General features: G+C 33.1%; 2 protein-coding genes and 1 pseudogene across 2 annotated transcripts; 1 reads left to right on the top strand and 2 right to left on the bottom strand.

The window, feature by feature from the left end:
- The first annotated feature begins 1,493 nt into the window (after positions 1–1,493).
- LOC145582965 (uncharacterized) lies at positions 1,494–6,603 on the top strand. The gene is made up of 3 exons (XM_081640040.1): positions 1,494–1,880; positions 4,750–4,956; positions 6,256–6,603. Exons 1-3 carry the CDS (start codon positions 1,704–1,706, stop codon positions 6,397–6,399), a joined length of 528 nt encoding a protein of 175 aa, XP_081496166.1. The 5' UTR covers positions 1,494–1,703; the 3' UTR covers positions 6,400–6,603.
- A 787-nt stretch (positions 6,604–7,390) lies between these two features.
- On the bottom strand, positions 7,391–12,807 carry LOC145582964 (methylenetetrahydrofolate reductase (NADH) 2-like). Its single transcript, XM_081640039.1, has 11 exons — positions 12,328–12,807; positions 12,177–12,237; positions 11,316–11,398; positions 11,001–11,174; positions 10,666–10,839; positions 10,475–10,575; positions 10,224–10,335; positions 9,128–9,208; positions 8,858–9,035; positions 7,839–8,173; positions 7,391–7,725 (listed from the first exon to the last, which is right to left on the bottom strand). The coding sequence occupies exons 1-11, from the start codon at positions 12,727–12,729 to the stop codon at positions 7,642–7,644; spliced, it is 1,785 nt and encodes a 594-aa protein (XP_081496165.1). The 5' UTR covers positions 12,730–12,807; the 3' UTR covers positions 7,391–7,641.
- Positions 12,808–16,546: 3,739 nt separating this feature from the next.
- Positions 16,547–24,644, bottom strand: LOC145580827 (putative methylenetetrahydrofolate reductase (NADH); annotated as a pseudogene).
- Between the last annotated feature and the right edge of the window lie 626 nt (positions 24,645–25,270).

The following is a 25,270-nucleotide window of genomic DNA, read 5'->3' as shown; positions in this document are numbered from 1 at the left end:
TGACTAAAAACTACTAGCTTGTTATATCTTTTTTAAGAAACTAACTTACTATAATTAGTAAATCGCTAATTAAAACAACATATAAGTACAACTGGACTATTACCTATTACTATAAGCCTATAACTTTATAGTGTATTTATGATCCAACCAATTATAACCTTACTGATTCAAATTGATTAACTGAATAACTTAACATGTATAGTCATTTCTCGATTTTGACCCGATATGATACATATTGTGTGACAGTGTGACACAACTCGATTATGACTTGAGTTGGTTCAAATGATTCACTTTTGCACATTATTAGATCAATCCATTTTATTAATGAATCGTATAGTCAAATAGTTAACCTAATTCAATGTGTTTATGACTCGACTTGTTCTAATTTGATACCTATCCATTCAAACTTGTTTAAGTCTCTAGTTGATTTCGATCCGATTTGAATTCATGAATGACCTAATAAACCCAATACTTTATAACTTGACTCGATTATATCATTAGTGAACTTATTTGTTTAATTTACTATGGCACTATTCAATCAACCCAATTTGCTTTGTGACCCCTATTAATTGTGAGTTTATGACTAAACCCCTCCTAACTTGCTACCCAGTTAACCTAACGTGTTTATGATTAGACCAATTACAACCTACCCCATTCTTGCCCATTATCTAATTAACCAAACTCGATAACGATAAGAACGGATTTTAAGCCGATATGATTTATGACCATATTTTCAATTTAACCCAAATCGATTATGACTAGAATCAATAATGACCCGACCCGATTTTAGCCCAACTGTTTTGAACTGAAAATCGTTTTCAAACTGACACAATTCAACCCGAACCGATTATGACCTTAACCGATACAGACACGTCCTGATTCACCTAATCAGTTTTGAACCGAAACCTGTTTTCAAACCGATTAATTTCAACCCAGACCGATTATGAACAGAACCGATAATATAATGACCCAAACCAATTTCACCCGATCTGTTTTCAAACTAAAACCCGTATTCTAACCGATCCAGTTCAACCCAAACAAATTATGACCCAAATCGATAACAACCCGATCCGATTAAGACTCAATCTATTTTGAACCGAAACCCGCTATAAACTGGAAAAACCTGATTTCAAACCGACCCAGTTCAACCCAAACTGATTATGACCCGAATCGATAACAACCCGATCCGATTAAGACTCGATCTATTTTGAACCGAAACCCGCTATAAACTGGCAAAACCTGATTTCAAACCGACCCAGTTCAACCCAAACTGATTATGACTCGAACCGATTACTATCCGATCTGATTAAGACCCGATCCGAATAAAAACCGCAATAAATATAACCAAACCAAACCGACCCGATAATTTTCAAAACCAATCCGAACTGACCCGTTGTTAATTTTAAACCGTTAAAACCCGACCCATTATAACCCGAAACCGATAAACCCAACCCATAACTGAACCGTTTACCCGAATTGACACCCCTATCCCTCCTCGTTTCCTCCCTTTCTCTCTCCTCCCTTCTCTGAACACCAAACCCACCTCCACATTCCCTTCTCTCTCCTCAATCTCTTTCACTCCATCCCCTTCTACTCCACCCCGCCATTTCCGCTTCCTTTGCACTTCATCAGATGCTTCAACTTTGGCTTCGGCCGTTTTCGATTCGGGTTCTCCCCCTCAATCGGAGCCCCCTGTTCCGGACATGGTGGCCGTGAAAGAGGCGGCGAATATGTTGGATATAAGGGTAGGGAAGGTGGTGAAGGCGTGGCAGCATCCTGATGCTGATTCATTGTATGTTGAGGAAGTTGATGTTGGGGAAGATGAGCCCAGGACTATTTGTAGTGGGCTTGTTAAGTATGTTCCCATTGATCAAATTCAGGTATATCATTTCTTGTTTGCCATTGATGAAATTCAGCTTTTTTTTCTTGTGTTTTGGGGTTATGGAGTGATTTTTGGTGTAGTGTGGATTATTTGTGTTTTGTTTTTGTTGATTGCTTTTAGTTGTTTGTAAATTGTAATTATGTTGGATTGTTTTTGGGGTAGAGATTAGAGAGTGGTATATAGATTAAATGATGTAGACGGGATTTAATCCAGTATCTAAGCTTGTTGGCATCAGGATTATTGTTGGAATTCTAAGTACTGAGTAGTAATGTAGTATTATGTGTTTTTGATTGTTCTAGTAGAGATGAAATAGAAGATAAGGTAGAGCTATGACTGTTATTGATGCATTGTTAATGCTTTAATTGGAAATGAAGGGGCTCACTTTGCGCCTTTGTTCTCAAGGTGTTATTCTCTGCTCGACAGTTTTCGACCTATTCCAGACAAAATAAGTATGTACAAGTATAAGTTTAGACAAAAATTTGTTGAACAGAACAGACCTTAAGAGTAGGCCATCATGTTCTTGCTATTTGAAAATCTTGGCCAATTTCCCAATACCTTGGGTATATGTTTAAGATAATCATTTCTTTCGAAAAACTTGGTGCTATTTACAACTAGCCAATTTAGATTTCTTGGATGTACTAGCAATGCATTGAAGATTCAGTTGTTGACATTCCTGAGAGGTCACAGTAACTGTAAGAAAACATGAGACATGTTAATGACTTGGCATGGAACACCTTTCTGCTATGCTAGTGATAGGTGCACTTGCTTCTCCTATTATGCCCAAGCTTGGCTAAGGAAGTAAAAGTATATAATGCTACTTTGATTCCTTGATTTTGTTGATTTACAATGAGATTTATGATTTTTTTGGGTTGAAGATTGCTTCTTCTTTATTTGGCCTTAGGGGTTTACCTTGTGTGAAGTAGCCCTATGAATACATAGGCTATGATACATAACTTTGAAGATTTCAGGGACCATGGAGTTTGATCTGAATGACAAAGTTGAAGAAGTATTTGTTCACTAACACAGTACAAGGAAATCATTACAATTAGCAAACTAGGAAAAACAAAAGATTTTGGAAACAAAAGAGTTGGTTAGAATAGTACATGGCCCTCCATATTAAATTTGCTTAACATTTCATTTTGATTCATGGAGGGCGACTGTGAGTAGTTGATCAGGCCTTCTGAGTTCTGACAAACTGAGAGAGGTTTGGGTTGAATTATTGTCTTCTTCATTTGGTGGAGGCTAATATTGTTACCAAGCTGTAATAAGTATTAATCATAGACTGGTCTTGAAGGTATATACCCTATAACTTTGTAATCTTTTCTTGGTGGTGGGGGGGGGGGGGTGTTGTTGAAGAGTTTGATTGTATCAAAATAATGGAATTGTTATTTAATGTTTGCCCAAGATAGCATCCTTGGCTATCCCAAACTAAAATTTCAAGTTAATTAGGAGAAGCTTTGTTTTGACCAGAGGGTTGAAGAGTTTGATTGTTCAAAATAATGGAATTGTTATTTAATGTTTGCCAAAGATAGCATCCTTGGCTATCCCAAACTAAAATTTCAATTTGATTAGGAGAAGCTTTGTTTTGACAAGAGGTTGAACTCTTGTTGTCTTAGCGAATGTAAAAAAAAAAAAAAAGGGGAATCAAATTGATCGTTTTATGATGTGGACTTAACACTAGAGAGACTGGTTTATGGTATATTGTGTGCCAAACGGGAGTGATACTTTCATCCAAAACGATTTAAGGTACAGCTAATTAAAGCTGATTGGCAAATGTCGGATTTCACTAAATTCTTCTCCCAGCAAAATACATTTATTTTGAATGGCTGAATTTTGATCAAACAACTTTAATTTCATAATATAACAATGGCTTTTAATTGTCATCATCATAAAATAGTGACATTAATATTCTTGTGTCTTCATTCTCTTTACTCTCACACCCATCATCTCTTTTTCACAATAATTGTTATACATCTACATTTCGAACGTCTCTCATTGTTTACCAAAAAAAAAAGGTAGCTATCACCTATCACAATATTTAATCTTAAAAATAATCAAGAAAATACTTTGGACAAAGTAACTATAACCATATTAATAATAATGATGATTTTATTATCGTTAATCAATGATGACACGATAAAAAAAATATTATCAATGTTAATCTATTAGGTAGTTTAATGGTAGGAATTAATGGGGGAAAGAAAATACAATAGTAGGTGAAGCGTAAGAAATATAAAGAAAGCCTAGGATACTATTGTGGCTAGAAGGGTCATCAAGTTAAAGGAAATTTTCATTGTTTTCTCAATGTAGTCGAAGCAATTTTGGCTCTTTGATTATATAGAACCAAATTTAATTTTCTCATTACTTTTCCCGTAGTTCTTATCTATTGTACATTAGTTGACAAACATTGTAATATTGTATATCAAATCAAGAGGTGAAGAGTTCAGCCTTTGTTATCATAGGACAAGGCTACATACCTATGACTACCCCCCCCCCCCCTCTCTCCTCAGGACCTTTATCGCATCCAAGGCGGATAACCTCAATGTTCAGAGAGATGTCATTATTTCGAGCAATCGAGAATGATGGGGATGATCTTGCAGCGTTGCTTATATGGCTTCTAATTATGATATGCATTTGTTTGCTTCAGGATAAGGAGCATACTTCTTTTGAATGCTGTTTGGTGCATTTACCAAGAAAGAATTTACGTAGTATTTAACTGTTCGATTTTTATTATTATAGTTTTCTGAATAGTGTGATATGAGGGAATCTCCTCTCATGCTTTTCCTGCTTATTATAAGGTCTTTACTGTATATTGAGCATTTGTAACCTTCCCAGGTATCAAAGGTTTAATATTTGCAAAAATGCAGGACAAAAAGGTGCTTGTACTTGCTAATCTAAAACCAAGAAACATGCGTGGCATCAAGTCGAATGGTATGCTTATGGCTGCTTCTGATGCGTCACATGAGAATGTAGAGCTCCTTGTACCTCCCGAGGATTCAGTTCCTGGTGAAAGAATCTGGTTTGGCTCAGAAGAGGAAAAGGAAAATCAAACTGCTGCTGCCACTGCTAATCAGGTATGAAGTTTCTGCTTATTTTTCTGCTAATCATTCCCCTTTACAAGTTTAATACCCATCCTAGCAATATTAAAAGCTAGGCCAGGTGCTTGAGTTAGAGACTTAGAGGAATATGTAATATACATCCTAGCATTGCTGGACATTTTGGTACCAATAGTATCTTTTGAAGTCATTACTTTTGAAATAGAAATTAGAAAGGAAATACAATACTAGTGTGTGTGTGTGCTTCAATTCTGGATTGAAGATGAAGTGAGTAGTGACTACATTTGGGACTCTACTGCAGTTCATGTTTTACCTAACATTTCAGTTTCAAGTAAGCAGTGAATGTCGCTGTACAAAAAGTTTTGGACCTGCTTATAATTGAAAGTATTAATCTTAATAGCTATAAAGATCCTCTAGAGAGGTTCTATTTCCATCTCTGCCTTGGCTCTACCCCCATCACTGCATTACATGACTTGCCATCTTCATATTACAAACTAGATATTCAGAAGGTCTGTTGTCCGTCTTACAATTACCATTAATGGTGTCAAATGCAATTTTTTATATTGTCCTTGCCTTAATTCTGCTGGCTTTTTGGATGGCTTAACTGTTTTTCTTATAGGACCTTGTTCATCCTACTATCCTTGGGGGCACCCTGTCCTCTGATTACAACTTCTTTCATGTCATTTTAATAATACCTATTTTTCCTACCTGAAAAACTCGTGCATTGAAAGGCATTCTCTATCGTAAAAAATCCTTGGTCAAACAAAGTCTTGATGTCTACAGGACTACAGCCACCATCGCTTTAGTTGATCCTACAATTTAATGAATACTGGCCTACTGGCAGAGGAACTTATTAATAATTTTACCAAAAGACATCTTTGCCGGACAGTGCGGACGCAGCAAACTGGGGCATTGTAGATCTTTAATATAGGGAAGCGTAGTCTCTTCTCTCAATTTGTGCAAAACATTATGTGCGTAAAGAAATGTATGCTTGTTGGTACTTTGCGCAAAATATTATATGCATAAAGAAATGTATGCTTGTTGGTTGTTTTGCTGCTTTCAGTCTGTCTGTGTGGTAACCTTGTATTTGCGGCCTGTGAGTGAACTGTATTTTGTTACTCATATTCACCCTTTTAAGATTTGAGAGAGAGAGGAGGTGAGGAACCTGAAGTAGGCTTTCTTAGGTGGCTATGTAATGTTTTAGGTGTAGAGAGTAATGAAGTATATTAAACCCATTTGGGTGAATATTTAACTATGCTGCTATATTCCTTGAGTAAGTCTCCTTTCTTTTCTTTTTTTTTTTTGGGTCAAATTCAGATTCAGAAGAAAAAGATCTGGGAATTAGTTCAGCCCCATCTCAAGACTGATGCTGCTTGTATTGCAATGCTTGATGGGCATTACATGAGGACTTCTGCAGGTCCTGTGGTTTCCAAATCCCTAAAAGATGCAAATATATCTTAATGAAAGCTACACCCGGCTGATGTTTTTATCCTATTCTTTCAATTTTGTTCATTAACCGTGACAAAATTTTGCATAATTAAGTACTTGTAACTGTTGGGCAATTACTTTCCAAATCAAAATGAGCTGTGCCATTTTAGGACACTAATTCTATTTGTAATGTACACTGTACAGATTTATATACGTTTGCGAAATTTAATCCTTGCATTTCTTTGATGAAGATTTACTACAAGAGTATTCTGTGTATTTATAAGCCAAAAAGTGGTGCATAATATTGTCGCTGCCCATGTTTGCTTCTTAAGCATGATTTTGTACAGATAAATTAAGCATGATTTTGTACAGATAAAAAAAAACGCCCTGAAGTATTTGACAACTTTCAAGTGGTCACAGAAATCCCCATTGAAAAAGTATTCTTGAGTTGCTTTAGGAGTAAGAATATATTGCTTACATGTTACTCCTAAATCAATCTTTACTTATTTTATGGACAATTTTATCCATTTAATAGATTTTAATTATCAATACTCCATCCATTTCACTTAAGTAGGTCACATTTGGTTAGGTTTCCATTGAAGGAATCTGTTCAAAATATTACTCGTCAGTATTCTTGATACATTATATGACGAACTGATGAGAACGAGCACCTTCAACACCTTCAACCAATCCTATTATAGACGATAGATTCAGTTAATAGATATACCTGCTTATCCATCAACTAGTTTGGTCACATTTTATATTTATAAATTTATTATATATGAGATCGATACTGGAATTCAAGCATAACCATGAAAGCAGAATTGAAGACTGGAAAAAACACATTAGCTATCTTGATGAATTCTTAAATGGTTGATGCTTCCTTGAAAACTGCGACCTTCCTTGAAAAGCTATTAAATGGTTGATGCTTAAACTTATAGTACAATAGGTTGTACAGTACATTTCATCCATATTGCTCACGACATCAGCCTATTCAACTTCTTGCGAGATTACCCAGGTAAACGATTAATATTGCAGAACCAGAAGCAAATGCTTACATACTTCAAATCAAATGGTACAGAAAGGCGCAATAAGTAGATGAAACTCACCATGCAATTTGCATTGGGAGGCTTGGGAGATCGCAAAATCCCACAAGATTATGGTATTACAAGCTCAACTAAATCTAATGGCAACACTGGGGATGGACAAAGTCCATGCCCAATTGGATACAATATTAAGCAAATAGAGAAATAATGTAGAAGGAGCACTCTTATCTCAAAGAGTGGCAAAAACAGAAAACAGATCACCACTAACGTAATCATTGTCGACCAAGCTGACCAAGTAGTAGCTGTTTTGCACCTGTTTAAGTAACAAATAGTCAGACCAAAGTGATGCAATGTCTACAGCAAAGTGTAGTCATTTAGAAATAGAAGCTAACTTAACAAGGGGAAAAAATGTCCAAAGGCACAAACCTCTTCAAGCAATTTCTTGGATGAGTCGCCCTCAGGATACAATTGAGCCCATGATCTTGACCAGATTTCAAATGCCTCGTCTTTCCAGATCATAAAGCTAGCAGGATCCACAACGGTTGGTTGTATAATCTCCTTAGCAGGGAATGCACCCCATGTCACTGCATTCACATCAGTTTGACCGACATTTGAGATCCAATCTCCTCCTTTGTTAACCGACATGTAGGTTATATGGGTGAGGCCTTTGCATTTTTCAACAAGCGTATTCAACTTTTCCCTTGAGCAAAAGAATTCCACGTAAGCCTTCTGGTATACATATCCACCAGGCCCACCCCATCCTACAGAAAAATGATCATTTATTTTAGGCATTTTATCTTAGCAATGTAGCAAATTAAATGCAAGAAATCAAACAAGGCAAAGATTCATGTAAGATGGAAAAATAGGTAGTACATGGCAGTCAATTACAGAGGAAAACAATGAAGGTTGAAATTGGAAATTATAAAACATATTGGCATATTGCCATATCAATCAAGCACTATGATCCTCAATCTTAGTTCCGGTCAACAAAGTAGTCTAGAGAGTACTAGGAAATATCTTTAGATAGCCAAGGAACAGACATTATAGACTATTGGTACATTCCTCAGTAACAGCAACAACATGCCAGGAGAAGGCAGCACATGAAAAGCAGATGACATGGCTAGAATCTACAATACTAATAGGCTAATATTGACCTCAAGTCCAGATCAGATCAAAGAAAACAAAATTAGATTAAGAAACAGTGACACGCCAATAGACATGAGCCAGCAAGCTATACACGGATAGACTGCTGAAAGTATATTTTCTTTAAATATTTACTATCCATCAAAACAATATTGCAGATGGAATTCATACTGATCAAACAGCTAAATAGTAAAAAAAATCATCAGTTGACAAATTACTTCTGGGAACTTAACAGAGTTAAGCATAAAATTACAGAAGGGTTCCCACAAAAAGGGCACATCTGCAGGTATTTAGAAACTTACCAACAGTAGGGGAGTCTGATCTTTCTCCATTAACAGCAGGTTGGCTGTTGATAGTGAGGAAGCCCTTCTTATTAATGTTGCTCAATTGTTCATCTATGATCTTAGTTTCTGGCTGAAGACCATCTATTTCAGACCAAGGATTGCTTTTCAGCTTACCGAGGCAAAAGTTCTTGAATATCTGAAATAACAAAGAAAACATCAGGCCCCATAAAAATGTTAATCAACATTCCACCAATTTTTTCAGTAAGTCGGCAGTAATAGAAGTCTAACCTCATTTATATCTTCAACGCTTTGGAGTGGAACAGCCCATTCTTCTTGCAGCTTCTTATCACGTGAACGTGGCCTCATAAACTGTCAATGAAATCAGAGAAGCATAATGTGGCCAATGATTTAAGTAGCAAACATAAAGGACGTGTTTGGAGAGACATCTCATAGTCTCAACTGCAGCAAAAATTTTATGATAGTTAAGTGGAGGTGCCGATATTCAATTTCATGGTAAGACAAGCTCAAAACTTTCCTAGACAAGTCCAAGAGGAAGCAATCACAAAGAAATTATTACATGTCACTAAAGCACATACAAGAATATAAAACTAACATGAAGAATTAACTGCAGATATAATCTGGTCACCACATAATTAAGGAATCAGAAAATAACTACAACTTCAAAGGACGAATTATGCAGGCAGTGATAAAACAGCAAGCATCAAGCATCAGTCAATAATTAACTTTTCTTATGAGTGTAACTCTATTCAGTTACAACACGAATATTATCTAGAACTTACATAGCAAGATCATGAATTTGATTGGCAAAAGTGTTTACATTCAACATGATCTAGTAAATAATTCGAGTAAGCATAGACAAACAGGAGGCAATCTGAACATATCACAGAAAATATGATAATATTACATCTCAACAGATGAGGTTGGCAGTCTGGCAAATCGAAGTGAAGGCTTCTTGGTGGAAGACCTTAATGTAAGAGGACACATATTCCTTCCTGATACTTTCATACAATGGAAGGGTGTTTCAAAGACAATAGTGGCTACACATATTCCGTGTCCCGCAGAATGGATAATTTATATGGCTAGTGATAGGTTAAGGCCAATATTACAATTTTGTCCACACTCCATCCTCAATAAATCATAGTACATGACTTCTATAATAGTTACGGAAAGTAAATTGTAGTTACAGTCCCCCTTTTTACTTTAGTAACCAGGAAATGATATAGTTGTCAGCGGAGAGAGTACTCCCCCAGCTTAGAACATGAGATTATTTTGTACCACTCATGTAAGCTTACTCAATAGAGACATATTCAAATATACTCATGTATGCTAATTTCAGAATGCAGAGGAAGGCTTATCAAGCTACCTGATGGTCACTTAATGCTCCATAAGAAGCATTACGAGCATCACCCCATCGCCCTTGTGGGTATTGATCCCATCCCTTAGTACGGGTAATGTAGCTTTTTGGACGGTTAGCCCTGTATCCAATTAGCAAGAATACCAAACAAATCAATATCATAATATCATCAGATATAGATTTAAAGATAGAAAATCTATTTCTCATTAAAAATAGGTACCCTTTCAAGATAATTTCACAATATAAAGCATTGCACATACCAAAAAATGGGCCGGACATCTTCCTTAGTGCGATTAACATTAGCAGGCCTTTTCCAAGGTAATGGCCTTTGAATTTTGGACTCCTCAATCAATCCAAGATTCTGCAGCAGTTGTATTATATAATATAAATCAACATATCACAAGTTAACAATCCATTACATATTTACAAGGAGTAGGATGTGAGAAACTACCAGCAATATTCCTAGAGCAGACTTGTCCATATTCAAGGTATACAGATGCAGCTGTTTGATTCCACTAGCCAAAATCTTCTTGCACATTTCAGTTCCAAGATGAATACCATAGGCTTTCACTGCTTCGTCGTTGTCCTTGATGGGCTCCAATGCATCAGTGATCTCTTGAGGAATCTACAATGTTATTCCAACCAAAATCATGCAAATTAGTTCAGAGCAAGAAGTAACAGTCAGAATAAAAAGTGATAGAAATTTCAACTTCCAGAATCATATCAAAACGTCAAATAGAAATTACATTATCTGTATCTAACAGAGAGTAAAAAAAAATCCTATACCTTGGTTTTACAGAATCCAGTCATTCTTATAAATCCTCTGTAGTTATTAATGGGCATAATGCCAGGAACAATTGGGCAATTGATTCCAATTTGACGGCAGTCATTAACAAACTTCAGAAAGATATCAGTGTCATAAAACAACTGTGTGACGATAAGATCAGCACCAGCATCAACCTAAACCATTTGCAGAAAACCAGTGTAAGCACAAGCATAGTTGCAGAACAAGATCACTAACAATAAAATTATGCATTGCGTTTATCCACGTAAACCAATCTTAAGACCTTATCATTGAGGATAAAAAAAGGGAGAAATTACCTTTTTCTTCAAGTAAGCCAGATCACTAGCATATGCTTCTGGAGTTGCCAAACCATTCTCACTAATAGCATCAGGGTGTGCCTCTATATTATTCAAAAAATGACATCAAGTTAAAAAATTAAACTACGAGAAAAACCAACACTACCACTTTTGAAATTCTAAACAAAAAAAAAAGTATATAATCACAAAGAATTTGCTACATCAAAACAGAACAACAAAAACCATGAAATCACTTGATTAATTTTTACCCTTTAAACTTATATGCAATCCACAGTTTTAATACATGGGACAATTGCGAAATTTCTTACTATATCTCAAACTATCCTACTAAACACTATAAGAAATATTATCATATTTCACTACTAAACAATAGTTCAATATTTTTCACATATTTCCAACAGGGAATATAAGAGTGATTGATAAAATACAGATTAAACCCCTAATATAAAAATTAACTACACAATCTATAATTTAATAGATATAACACATTATAATATTTGTTTTTTTATAATAGCACATTTTTTTTTAGGGGAATTATGATAATAGCACATCATTGAACTATAGTAAGATCTTGAATATGCTATAAAAGAACAAATCAACAAAACACACAATTATCACTTTTGATCAGCTATTTAAAGCAAAAATCCAAACAAATGAGCTAATTCATAATAATAATAATAATAATAATAATAATAATAATAATAATAATAATAATAATAATAATAATAATAATAATAATAATAATAATGGTTTACCAAACACTTGCAAAAAATTAAAATAATCAAAAACACATTCTCACAATCCAAAATTGTATAAAATTAGTGCAAAATTGAGCTAAACAATGGAATAATCTCAGCTGACCTGGGTACCCAGCAACAGTAATCCCAAAGTAATCCCCATATTTCTTCCTCATATGATTAACCTGAAAGCAACAACACAATCAAACAATCAGATCTAACCCCAAAACAAAAACCCTTAAATTGAAATGCACAAATAACACTATACAGCTTACAAGATCAAGGGCACAGGCGAACCCGCCTTCGACCTGAACAAACTTATCCTGGCCGTGAGGCGGATCACCACGAAGAGCAAGAACATTTTGCAACCCATTAGACTTAATAGTATCAAGAGCATGATCAATCTTCTCGACAGGCATGTTAGTGCAAGTAAGATGCATCATAGTCTCAACACAAACGATGTTTTGCATACGATTAGCGATTTCTAAGGTGAGATCAGCAGTAGATCCACCAGCACCCCAAGTAATGTCGCAAAAAGAAGGGGAATGTGAGACCATTCTCTCCATTCTTTCGAAGAGATTTTCGACACCATCTTCGGTTTTAGGGGGGAAGAATTCGAAGGAGAAAAGGGTTTGATTGGATGATTCTGAAGCTTTGATCTTGTCAATAACCTTCATGTTTGAGGTTGGTGGGAAGATCAAGAGATTGAATCTGGGAAAGGAGGGAGAATGGCAAAGAAAGAGGAGAGGGGATTAAGGGGTTAATATAGGAAGAGGAGAGAGAGAGTGGGTGAGTGTGTGAGCATGAGGTTGAAAGCTAATTAGATATTTTTTTTTTATTTTTTTGGTATTTTTAAATAAAAAAAAAATGGATTTTTTTAATTATTTTTTTAATATTTTCACCTACTACAAATTTCCTACCATTAGACCATTTTATTTTGTAGTGCTTCTCCAATTTTGGTGGACCGACTCTTTTTGTAAAGAGAAGAAAAGGAATTAGGCTGGTTTACTTCAGGTTATGTTTAATGAACTCGTACCGTTATTTTTGTTGAATGTAAAATTTTATTTTTATTGAATTGAAATTAATTTTACTAATTTTTTATTATAAATTTTTTTGAGGTTACTAAAATCATTTTTATTGAATGGGACTGATTTTTACTAAAGTTGAATTATTTTTACCGAATACGAATTTTTAAGGTAAAGTAAATGGGGCCTTAATGATTTTTATACAATGCTTTGAATAAAACTTGTAGTCTATTGGACATATTCGATTTAGATTAGAGATTCAAGATTGGCTTAGTAATTGGAGACCTTCTTTTCATTTTTATGAAAGAGGTTCAGATTTTCATCTCTTACAAGTAGAATTCTCACTTTCCTCCTTACTTAGGGCCTAAGTTGATTTACTTAACTGATTGGAGCTGAACTAAACTAAATTGAAGTGAATTGAATATTTTATGAAAGAAGGAAATTAGGAACTGAACTGAACTGATTGGAGCTGAACTGAACTGAACCGAACTGAAATTAAGTTGGAGAGAACAGGCCCTTACATTAGTTACAAAGGACTTCTTATTAGAAAAGAAAAAAAAAATGTTCTCTTTAAACTTTGTACTACGTATATGACTTTCCAAATTATCATTCCCTCTCTCTAAAGAATCATGGTCTCTCAAGATACATGTCACATGATTAAAGATAAAACTGACTCTCTAAACATGGTTAAGGGGATAATGGGCTAAGAGTACCTTAAGTGGTTCTCCATCGAGAGAGCTATTTAAAAGTTCATATTCAATTATTAGTGTTTATAAAGGATAGTTTTGTTTATAACAACAATATTGAGAGATTTCTACTCTTTTACAATGACAATGATGTTCAATCTTTCTTTCTTTTTTTTTTTTTTTTTTTTGAAATAAAATTGATTAATAATAAAAGTCATACGACATTTACAAAGACATTTAGATATAACAAATACATCATAATTGAATCAAATAAAAACATCCGTCAGCAAAGCTACGATCGTTGTTGCAAATCGTACATTCTTCACACCCTCTTTCATATCATTGTGATTTATAGCTTTCTTCGGTGAGGGGTCTATCGATCTGTTGTAGCCATGCAGAAAATTTTTGTCTGATTCGTTAGATTGTAATCAAAATATTAACCTCTTTTTCGACTCCGTACAAAATTTATCCATGAAACAACTCTATAGCAATCTATGAAATAAAAAATCCTCCCTCAAAAGAGAGAAGAAAAACCCAGTCTTTCGAATGAGCCAAATCCTCCTAAAGCAGAAGAAAAACCCTTTTTCGAGGGAGAAATGTTCCTCCTATAATACAAAGAGTTATTATAAACCTAAAATAAGATAAAAAGTACACAAGTAGGGCTTTCTACCGAAAAAAAACCAATAAAAACCCCTCCAAAATTCAACAATAAAGACTGGGATTTTAGAGAGAGGAGAAAGGAGAGAGAGGCTAGGTTTTTTTTTATTTGCTCAATCTTTCTTATCTTAAGCTTCTCTTTTTATTTATCTCCTTGTCTTCACTACTGTGTCATTCTCCTCTTCTTTGCATTGCTGACTCTCTTTGAATCTCTCCCTCGACCCGAACCAATCATATTTAACGTGTATTAATTGCCTATGTAAGTTATTTGGGTGTATGTATGGCATCTCACCATATTACTCCCCCCATCCCTAATTGTTTGTCTCATGCAAATATTTGGGTTAAATTTTTTTAAGAAATATAACCATGAATGTCCATTAATATATTTCGTACAGCTTATAATATAATCATAATTAGATTCATTTCATTCTATATTTTATTCAGTATTAAAATTATTATATACTTCATATTTATTTTTTATTCTTCTATCTACCCCACTACCTCCCTATTTTATTATTTTTTCTAATTTTTCCTAAAACTCCGCGCATGAAAAATAGAGCAAATATTTAAAAGCGAAGAGAGTAATATCCTATCTTTTTTTTTTTTTTTTTGAAAGCGAGTAATATCCTATCTAATAATGGAAAAGAACTAAAAGTTGGTATCAGTAGTAAATAAAGGAGTGCGCACAGGTGACGTGGCATTAGACTCCACATATGATGACATTATGTGGGCATTGGACCGACTCTTTATATTTCATGTAAAGTTGGCGTCTAATATAGAAAGTCAGTAAATTTACTAGCTTAATTCACGTACCAATGACCAGTTAATTCAAAGTAAGAGGAAGTTCCTTGTATAATTGATTAATCTTAATTTACATTTTGCATGGTAAAGCTCAATATCCTTGGAATGATGGATGACGTTAACAAGCTTTTTCGTCATTTTCGCTGTGTGGACTCCAAGCACATTTAAAGAGAAGGCAATTGAGCAGCAAATTATGTTGTTTCCTTGGGTCATTACTTGCAAATCCATCAAAATATAGATTCCTTTTTAGATAGTAAATTTTCTTTTTTTATTACTTCGATAAGTTAGGGTTTAGTCTTGAGAGAAGACTTTTCTAACTTATGTGTACCTTTCCTTTAAAAAAATAATAATAAAAGTAAATTTGTAAAGTTAGGTTTAGGGATTTCTCTTCCATTTCTTTTTGCATCTAATTACCTAAGAGTTTGCAATTTACAAAGGAATGCAATTAAAAAAAACGAATAGAGGAAGTATATATAGTACTTGTAGATTGATTTATTTGAGAGTGGATCTCAATTCCATTGTTTCTACTTCTAATCCTATCTCCTTTCATACATGTTATTTAACTTAATTGGTAAATATATTCGGAGATGATATTCAAAATTTAAAATCGAACCAAACAAAGGCTTTTGATAGTGTCATAGCTAGTGATTAGTTTGACAATTATCTCAATGGATGCTATCTAACCATGTGTCATTGCCTTCTCCCTAACTAATCTTTAGTTCAAATGTTCACCCTCACATAAAAAGTGAGTTAATTAAGATTTCAACTCAAGACTTTTAGTTGAAAATTAAAAGACTTACCAGGTACTATATACTGCATACAAATTATACAATGTATCATCTTTTAATCATCTTACACCTAGTTATAATAATACTACGTAAAATGTATCTAGATGAGGATATAAGTCACTGGGTAACGTTGTATAGACATGTACAATTGTACATTGACATACTTGTAACCTCTGTGTACAACTACATTGACATAAGTCAAGTATTTGATTTTCCTGCTTTTATTGGCATACTACTTTTGTTTGTGATCAACATATTTATTAGAGAGCTAAAATTGTAACATTAATTTACCTCATATTATATTCAACATCAATTGATCTAAGGAAAAAAAGGAGTAATCTTCTATTCATGCTTGAGTAGATCGATAACTCAACAACTACCAAGGGCACCAACTACCAAACTACCAAGTACTCCCGTATTCCAAAATCCAAATTCCTAACTAAATAAGCCTACAAAATGACATATACCCAAACAGAAAATGAAAGAAGGATATATTTAAAAATTAACCAAAGTCATATGAAACTCAAGACTAAAAATCTAAGTTGGTGAGACGGGGTCCACATCCTCACCAACCATTGCAATTCCCTTGCTAGTTTGAGTGTGGTTTCTCATCTTAGTTGTATTGCTTGCGAGCTGAGCTATGTCCCGTGCCTGATCCATATGTTTTGGGGTTAGCATGACCGTAACATGCTGGAATTTTCAAAAGATTTGTCATTATATTGACATGTGTTGTGCTTGCATGTCTAAGTCAAATTTCGTCAACTTAAATGTATTTTGTTGCTTCGTGCATGGTCATGTTTCTTTAACCTAAAGGCTTCACACGACTCGATATATACAATAACGCGCGTGCAATCTTGAGTTATACACCTCTGTGGACTCTTTTGAGTACTACTTTCAAACATCTTATTTTACAAAAATCTAGAAGGATCGGGCTTCACTCTGAATCTCTGATACCCTAAGGTTTACCATATAGCAGACTAGCACTAAAATAGTGACCTAATTAATAACGTTTATACGATTGTATATCATTGACACCATTTATTTAAAAAAACAGGTAAAGTGAAGAAAAAAAAATGTAAATGAGCTATGGTAACAAAATTTAATTAAAACAAGTAGAGGGTATAAACTTACCATATAATGAAGGAAGATAATACTATAAGACAAGTAGACAACCAAATAAAAGAACTGAGGCGAGTAAAAAGAAATAGTGAGTTGCCTCATTAGAGGAATAATCCAATCAAACTTTTGGTATATATACTTACAGATCCAATATTTTTTGCTAATGGGAGTTTAAAGTAAAAATTTACTTCATTAAGAATCAAGTCAAAGGGACGTAACAACAAACATTTTTCTCATAAACTATTATCTCCGACTTGGCGACTTATCTACTTTGTAGTTAGTACGAACTAAGTAATATATAGTCAAGCACTCAAGCCTCAAGTGCAAATCATTTGTTTTCAAAGATTATTAGATCCCCGCAACAACAATTTGAAGGGGATTGGAACCTAATCACCCAAAACTGATCCCCGACACCGAATTAACCTAAAGGGTGAACCGGGTGAAATATTAAAAAAAAAAAAAAAAAAGTGTTACAATAAATGTATGAACGAAATGTGACACATAAAAACTTGCAAAGACTACTTTGGCATGCTATAAAGAAAGGGGGTTTTATTAATACTCCGTATAGAGGAATACAAATAAATAGTCCGATAAATCTTTTAAGGGATCATTTGTTCAATAAAATGGAATGTAATGGATTGGGAACCTCATATCTTTTTCAATAACAATAGTATGTTGGGTCTTATTTAATTGGTTCAATGACTAATTTATTAATATTCAATTGTTACATAGTTTTTACGATTATGAAACTAAAGATTTTTATAGTCAAAGTAATGCATTGATAAAGTTAAAATGAGAAAAACATTTAAGATCATAAGGAATAATAAGTTCATACAAATGAATGTTGGGTGAATAAACTTGTTTTAACTTAATTATCTGGAGATTAATGAATATGTAGAGTATTGAACATGCGTTAGTTTGTAAGAACTTATCTTACATGTAAATTGGATGTGAGTAACCCATATTATCCAAATTTATATTTTTTCTAAAAGTGTTTGAACATAAGTTATGTGGAAATAAGGTGAATAGAAAAACTAATTTTTGTAGTTTTTGGTAAGAATAATGGTCCATAAATAAACATGATAAAATAAGTAAGACAAAATTGATGCACTCCTACATTCATCCATGAAAGTCCTTTACAATTGTTATTTATGTGTACTTGGTACCTACTTCAATGCATTCACGTGATTAAATTCTAATACATGCAATAGTGAGAATTACACCATGAAACTTTTAAACTTTGAACACACATTGAGAATTACTTGTTTCATTTCTTAAAAAAGTTTCCGTTTCATTGATTGTTTGATTTGTTTCACTTAAAAAATTCAAAACATGAATAAATTTTAGAAATGAAACAAATATCATTTTAATATCCATTTAAAGAGCAACATTTATCCAACCATAGCTTTCTTTCCTCTTGAAATGAAAGGTAAGGGTCTTCAACCCAAAGTACTAGTAAGTTTGTGACTAGGGATGTTAGTGGGGCGGGTCAAGTAGGATACCCGCTCCACTGATGGGGGATGAGTCTCGGTTTAGCGGGTGGTGGGGCGGGGATGGGGATAAAAACCAAACTCGCCATGGGTGATGGGGTAGGGGTGGATTTTAAGTTGTATTCGCCCCATTCCCGCCCCGCCCCACCCGCCCCACTTCGTAAGCGCCCCATCTCCATCTCGTACCCACCTCTATATATCTTTAAAAGCAAATTATATACTTTTATACTAGTTTATAAATTAATTACGTGAAATAAAATATTAATTATAATACTTTGTACTACTATACACTTATATTATAAACAAAAATGTGTGTAATATTAAGAATTTTTTTATTATTATTATAATCTATATTAATTATGTAGGATTGTGTATTTAAGAGACGGAGATTAGGTGGGTTTTGAGTGGGGATTAGACTGGTCTATGTGGCGATGGATATCCAAGTGAGGGGGTGGGGCGGGATGGTTTTGGAGTTGTACCCGCCGGGACGAGGATGGGGATAAATATTGGACCCGCCACGGGGATGGGGATGGGGATGGGGATGGGAATGGGATGACTAACATCCGCCCCGCCCATCCCATTGACATTCCTATTTGTGACTGTTTTTTTAAAAAAAAAAAAAAATTGTAACATATTGTGTCTATACTTTATATGATTTTTATCTTATAATTATTTTTAAAAAAAATAAAAATTGGGTTGTATTGTAGTGGTAAGATACTAACATGTACGTGAAAAAACGTCTGGGTCTCAACCCAATATTTTTTGTCCAATAAAATTGTTGTGACATAAAGGGTCGAAGAAAGTGATAATGACTTTTCTAATTGACCTTTTAATTTGTTGGGAGTTTGTGAAAAGAGGTGACAAGTGGTAGGATGATACTCTATTTATAATTTATTTTGCCAAAATTTGAGGAAAAAAATAATAATTTGACAATAAAATACAAAAGAGAAAAAAAATTATGTACATGACCTACATATAGATACAATTTAAGGCAGGGCTGTCTCAGGGAAAAAATGAAAGAAAGAGACATGCATAAATTGTTTATTCTTTTATTAACAGAAATTTATAAAGTATGAATAATAGAAGGATGCATGATGCATTTAAAATGGGTGGAGATGCTTTAACAAAGTATTCAATAACTATGTACTTAATTAAAAAAAGTAATTAACAAAATAAAACTAGACAATTTGGTTTCTCTTGAAAAAAAAAAAAAAAAAAAAAAAAAAAAACTAGACAATCTAATCTAATCTAATATATATATATATATATATATATATATATATATATATATATATATATATATATATATATATATATATATATATATATATATATATATATATATATATATATATAAAGGGGAGTTTTTTCCCGAGTTTTTAGAGAACCACGTACGATTTAATTTTTTCAGCTCGCCATGTATAAAACGTTGATCTAATCCGAACTTATTTTTTCTGAAATAAGTAAAAATAAATAAATTAAAAAGGACCTAAATGGTGTAAAATACTCCTTTTCTATGAAATTTGTTGGCATATTATCCTACGACTGAAATATTGTTAGATAAATTACGGAGTGTATAATGATGACCACTTATTAAAGTAATATAACTCGATATAACTCATCCATTAAAATTAAACTAAATTTAAAATAAAATAATAAAAAATAAATAAAAAAAATAATAAAAAAAACTTGATTATAACCCTTCATTGTATTGGTTGTTACGGAGTACTTTTTAGAGTAACAAATTAACACAATGGAGAATTGAACTAATAGAAGTTATATATATATATACACACTTGAGAGCCTGTTTTATACACCCGAATTATTTACTTATTAAATTTTGCTCAGTTTATATATAAATGAACAATTTTTTTTTTGTTCATTTATTAAATGAGCAAAAATTAATGAGTAAATTACCCGAGTGTATGGTACACTCGGATGTATATAACAAATTCTAACAATACTTGCTTTGGTGTTACCAATCACCAAACACACTGTACAAATGGCCCTTTTTTGACAAGAAATTATGCAAAGGCCCCTTTCAAAAAGTAAGAGAAACCACAAAAAATATTTATTGTAAAGATATTTTAATTTTTTTTTGCAAATTTATATTCTTTGATCCATATTACAATGTGACAAGCAATCTATGTGGAGAACTCGTACACCACAATTTTTGATATCATGCTTTACTTCATTCTCAATGTGGTACTTAGGGCCTGTTCTCATTGACTGAACTCAGCTGAACTGAACTGAACTGAACTGAACTGAACTTAGCTGAACTGAACTGAAATGAATATTTTATAAGAGAAGGAAATTAGGAGCTGAACTGAACTGAACTGAACTGAACTCAGCTGAACTGAACTGAATTTCAACGTAAGAGAACAGGCCCTTAGTTTTCATATAATGTCTACGTAATACACATTACTTAATATGGAGTAGTAAGATCAAATATTATGTCTACTAAATCGCATTGGAGTGTTACTAATAGTCTTACTACTCATTTTCATGTCATTTACTCGTATTTAAAAAACTATGTCTAACCTCTACTTTCAAGTGGTTAACATCTATCCACAATTCCACATACACATAACTACTAGAGCTATTGCATGCGGATGTCCGCACGCAAATTTGCATGAATATTTATTTATTTGAGGGAAATTAAATGTGAATTTTTATCAATAAATCAAATGAATAAACAAAAAAAATTGTCAAACCACTCCCCCCCTCCAAAAAAAAAGATGAATAAAAAAAATTATTTCCTTCGTTTTCAAATAAAAGTCTCATTTTCCTTTTACACGCCTTCAAGATGAACAAAAAAATTAAAGAGATGAGAAAATTTTACGTAGTATTATTGAAGTGTTCTAAGATTAGTTTTTGCATTGCTATTTAAATTTTATTCTAAAAAAAAAAAAATACTAATATAGTATTGGACTGATGGAGGAGTTCACACTTTTCATTTTAAAAGTTACATGTTTAACATTTTCTAACGTTTGCAATGAAAATGTTGACAATTAAATTAAAAATGTTTAACAAAAATACTACTCATAATAAATGATAATCATGGCCTCAACCTTAAGAGAGATTTCAACATTTATGAGTAAATTGCTCGAATTTCCAACAATAATATAGGTATAATTTTGGGAATGCACCTTCAGTTTAAGCCCTTAAGGTTACGTTATATGCTGTTGTCAAAAAAAAAAAAAGAAAAAAAAAGGTTACATTATATATAATTCCCAAAAATAATAATAGAATATCATTTTGTAATACATAGTTGATCACTGAAGAAATAAAAACTGCAAGCTAAGGGAAGAAAACTAGAAAAGAAGATGGATTTATGCTGGTATTTGAATAAGGATGGATCATCATCATCGTATGGAGATGAATGAATGCAACATCACGCGACGAAGTTGTCTAGACCTCGAAATCCTTAGACTTTAGCTCCATGGAAGGGTAAGAGGAAGAGCTCACAGATTCTACCCGAGGTGTTAGCTGCGGTAATGGCCTTTAATTTGTAGACTCTTCAATCAATCCAAGATTCTATAACAATTGTCGTACAAAAATTATATCAATACATATTTGTGATATCACTAGTTTACCACCAAGCAGTCTATATATATAGGGAATTGCTAGAATGAGAATGAGAAAATGAAAAAACCACTTAAAAGTTGACATTATTTTTTTTTAACTATATATATATATATATATATATATATATATATATATATATATATATATATATATATATATATATATATATATATATATATATATATATATATAGTTTTGGGTATCCTCTAAAATTTTAACTAGTAGTTATTGATTAATTTTTTTTTTTTTTTTGTACAATAAACATCATATCCTATATTAGGTAACATTAACCAACATTAACAAAGGTGAGGTGTGTAGATTATTGTAAGGGCAACATAGTTACCTTTTATACATAAAAAGTGTTATAAGTAGTAAATTTTTTGTTAGGAATATAACTATATTACGGAGTAGTAAAAAGAAGAAGCACTTGTCAAAAAAAAAAGAAAAAAAAGAAGAAGCAACTAACCATCAATATTTTAAGTGAAGACTCCTCCTTGTTCAAAGTATAGAGATGCAGGTGTTTGGTTCCATGGGCAAAAATCTTCTTGCACATTTTGGTTCCTAGACGGATACCATAGGCTTTCACTGCTTCGTCGTCGTCCTTAATTGGCTCCAATGCATCACTGATCTCTTGAGGGATCTACATACAACATTTTTCCAGCCAAAAAGCATGCATATTAGCTACTTTCAAAGCTAAGCATGAAAAGTTGAGATTTGAGAATATACTCTTAGATAACGTATGTATAATGAAAATTACGGATATAACTCATAAATTAATTAGATGTACCTTTGTTTTACATAAACTGGTCATTCTTATGAATCCCTTGTAGTCTACGATGGGATAAATGCCAGGAACAATTGGACAAGTGATTCCAATTTCGCGGCAATCTTTAACAAACTTGAGAAATATATTCGTATCAAAGAATAGTTGTGTGATGATAAGATCGGCACCAGCATCAACCTAAGCCATTTTGTGCATGTACGGAAAAAGAAAAAAAAAAGTCAGTCATCATAAATTTAATGAATTGCAGTTGTCTGACTTGTCTCAACTATTTTGACATCGTTGGGTGAAAGTTTTTGGATTAAATTCAAAATACAATCAAATCTAAACTAAATTACTAAATTGGTTTGAGTTTATTTTATATTGGATTGGATCACACATATTTTTGCAAAATTGAATTTCTATGAGTACGTTTGGAAAATGAACAAAATGAAATTTTATGGACAATTAATATTGCTAGAGAGTTGTGAAGTGCCAATGTTACATTTTAAGATGGTTATGTAGATTTCTAAAACTAGTGGATTTAAGTCTTGTATTTGGGCCTCTAAGGGCCAATGTTTTATAAAATAAGGTCAATGGGCCAGTAAAAAAGGTTGACATTATTAATTTGGATTTCAAATTATATCCAAAGTCCAAACAAACTAAATCTAAATCAGGTCTGACTTTAAGGAAATTTTAAATTAAATCAGATCAATCAATCTGAACTTACTTCTAATTAGATTAGAAAATAGCTAAATTCAAACCGAAAATCGAACTTTCACCTTAGTTGATTGTATGAAAATATGATAATCCGAATACCATACTATATAAAAAAAAAAAAAGATTGATATCGAGTATTAAATACTTGTAGCACATTGAGCAATATAATGGTAATGGTAGTAGATAGTTTACCTTTCTCTTCAAGTAAGCCAAATCACTAACATAAGCTTCTGGACTTGCTAAACCATCAGGTCCAAAAACACTAGGGTGTGCCTCTATATTATTCCAAAACATAATACAATGTCAAATAAATTGTGAAATACGAAGAATTATTAAACACGAACTGCATAAATTTATACAAAAATGTGCAAAATTATACTAGTTGATTAGTATTATGTTCTCACCTGGATAACCAGATACAGCAATTCCAAAGTAATCACCATACTTGCACCTCATATAACTAACCTGAGTTCATCTAACAGTCAATCAAACCAAATCCAACATCGAAAAAACAAAAACAAAAACAAAACATCGATAAGAGATTAAAGAGACAAAAAATTACAAGGTCAAGAGCACAAGCAAAGCCGCCTTCAACAGGAACAAACTTATCCTGACCAGGAGGCGGATCACCACGAAGAGCAAGCACATTTTGCAAACCATTAGCTTTAATAGTATCAAGAGCCTCATCAATCTTCTCGACAGTCATGTTAGCACAAGTAATGTGCATCATAGTGTCAACACATACACTATTTTGCATACGATTAGCAATGTCTATTGTTACATTACTCGTCGCAGTAGTCCAAGTAATGTCACAAAAAAAGGGGTTATGAACCACCATTCTCTCCATTGTTTCGAAGAGATTTTTTATACCATTTTCGGTTTTTGGAGCAAAGTATTCCAAGGAGAACAGGGGTTTGTTCTCTGCTTCGGCGGCTTTGATCTTGTCTATCACCTTCATTTTTTGTTTCCTTAGACTAGACTAAGGGAGGAGATTGTGCAAGTCAACGAAGAGGGGTAAAGGCATATGCTACATACTCAATGTACAAGATTTATAAGTTAGATAGAGTTGATTATAACGTAATTTGTTAATCTATACTTCGTAAATCGTAATAAATAATACAAAGTCAAGTATTTATTAGTTGAATTATTGAAAAGAATCTTAGCAAAAACTCAAGGTAGTTTATGAGTAGAAGTAGATTGAGTCATAAAACGAACAAAAACAACTCGAATTCCAGCTTTCGTGCTCTTGCAAACTTACTTGATATGTTTACTAAGTAATTTAATCAACTAGTTCCATTACCATGACCTTTAATTACGGAAACAAGCAATAATACTAAGTTAAATATTGCAAGCAACAAGCTAAAACAAAACACTTGAATTTTATAATTGATGACACTACTTTAGCCCAGCCAAATACAAAAAAGTGAAGGCCCAATGTTAGTCATTGATGAAACTTAGTTGTCAACCAAGCTACCATATTGGATGGTAAGACTCTATGTTACTTTGCCACCTTGTTGTACATCGGGTGTTGCATGTCGATTTTTTTACAATTTGACGTGATACGAAATTCAAATGTATAGTGAC

This window comes from Chenopodium album, chromosome 15 (genome assembly GCF_948465745.1).
Source record: "Chenopodium album chromosome 15, dcCheAlbu1.1, whole genome shotgun sequence".
In the NCBI taxonomy this organism is placed as follows: domain Eukaryota; kingdom Viridiplantae; phylum Streptophyta; class Magnoliopsida; order Caryophyllales; family Amaranthaceae; genus Chenopodium; species Chenopodium album.
This window is presented reverse-complemented; position numbering and strand designations above follow the sequence as displayed.

Excerpts from the sequence above, each read along its gene's own strand:
- LOC145582965 (XM_081640040.1), top strand. The coding sequence starts at position 1,704 with ATGGTGGCCGTGAAAGAGGCGGCGAATATGTTGGATATAAGGGTAGGG. Across the intron at positions 1,881-4,749 it reads TTCCCATTGATCAAATTCAG|GACAAAAAGGTGCTTGTACT; the intron begins GTATATCATTTC and ends GCAAAAATGCAG. Across the intron at positions 4,957-6,255 it reads CTGCTGCCACTGCTAATCAG|ATTCAGAAGAAAAAGATCTG; the intron begins GTATGAAGTTTC and ends GGTCAAATTCAG.
- LOC145582964 (XM_081640039.1), bottom strand. The coding sequence starts at position 12,729 with ATGAAGGTTATTGACAAGATCAAAGCTTCAGAATCATCCAATCAAACC. Across the intron at positions 11,399-12,176 it reads TACTGTTGCTGGGTACCCAG|AGGCACACCCTGATGCTATT; the intron begins GTCAGCTGAGAT and ends TGAATAATATAG. Across the intron at positions 8,174-8,857 it reads ATCAGACTCCCCTACTGTTG|GATGGGGTGGGCCTGGTGGA; the intron begins GTAAGTTTCTAA and ends ATTTTTCTGTAG.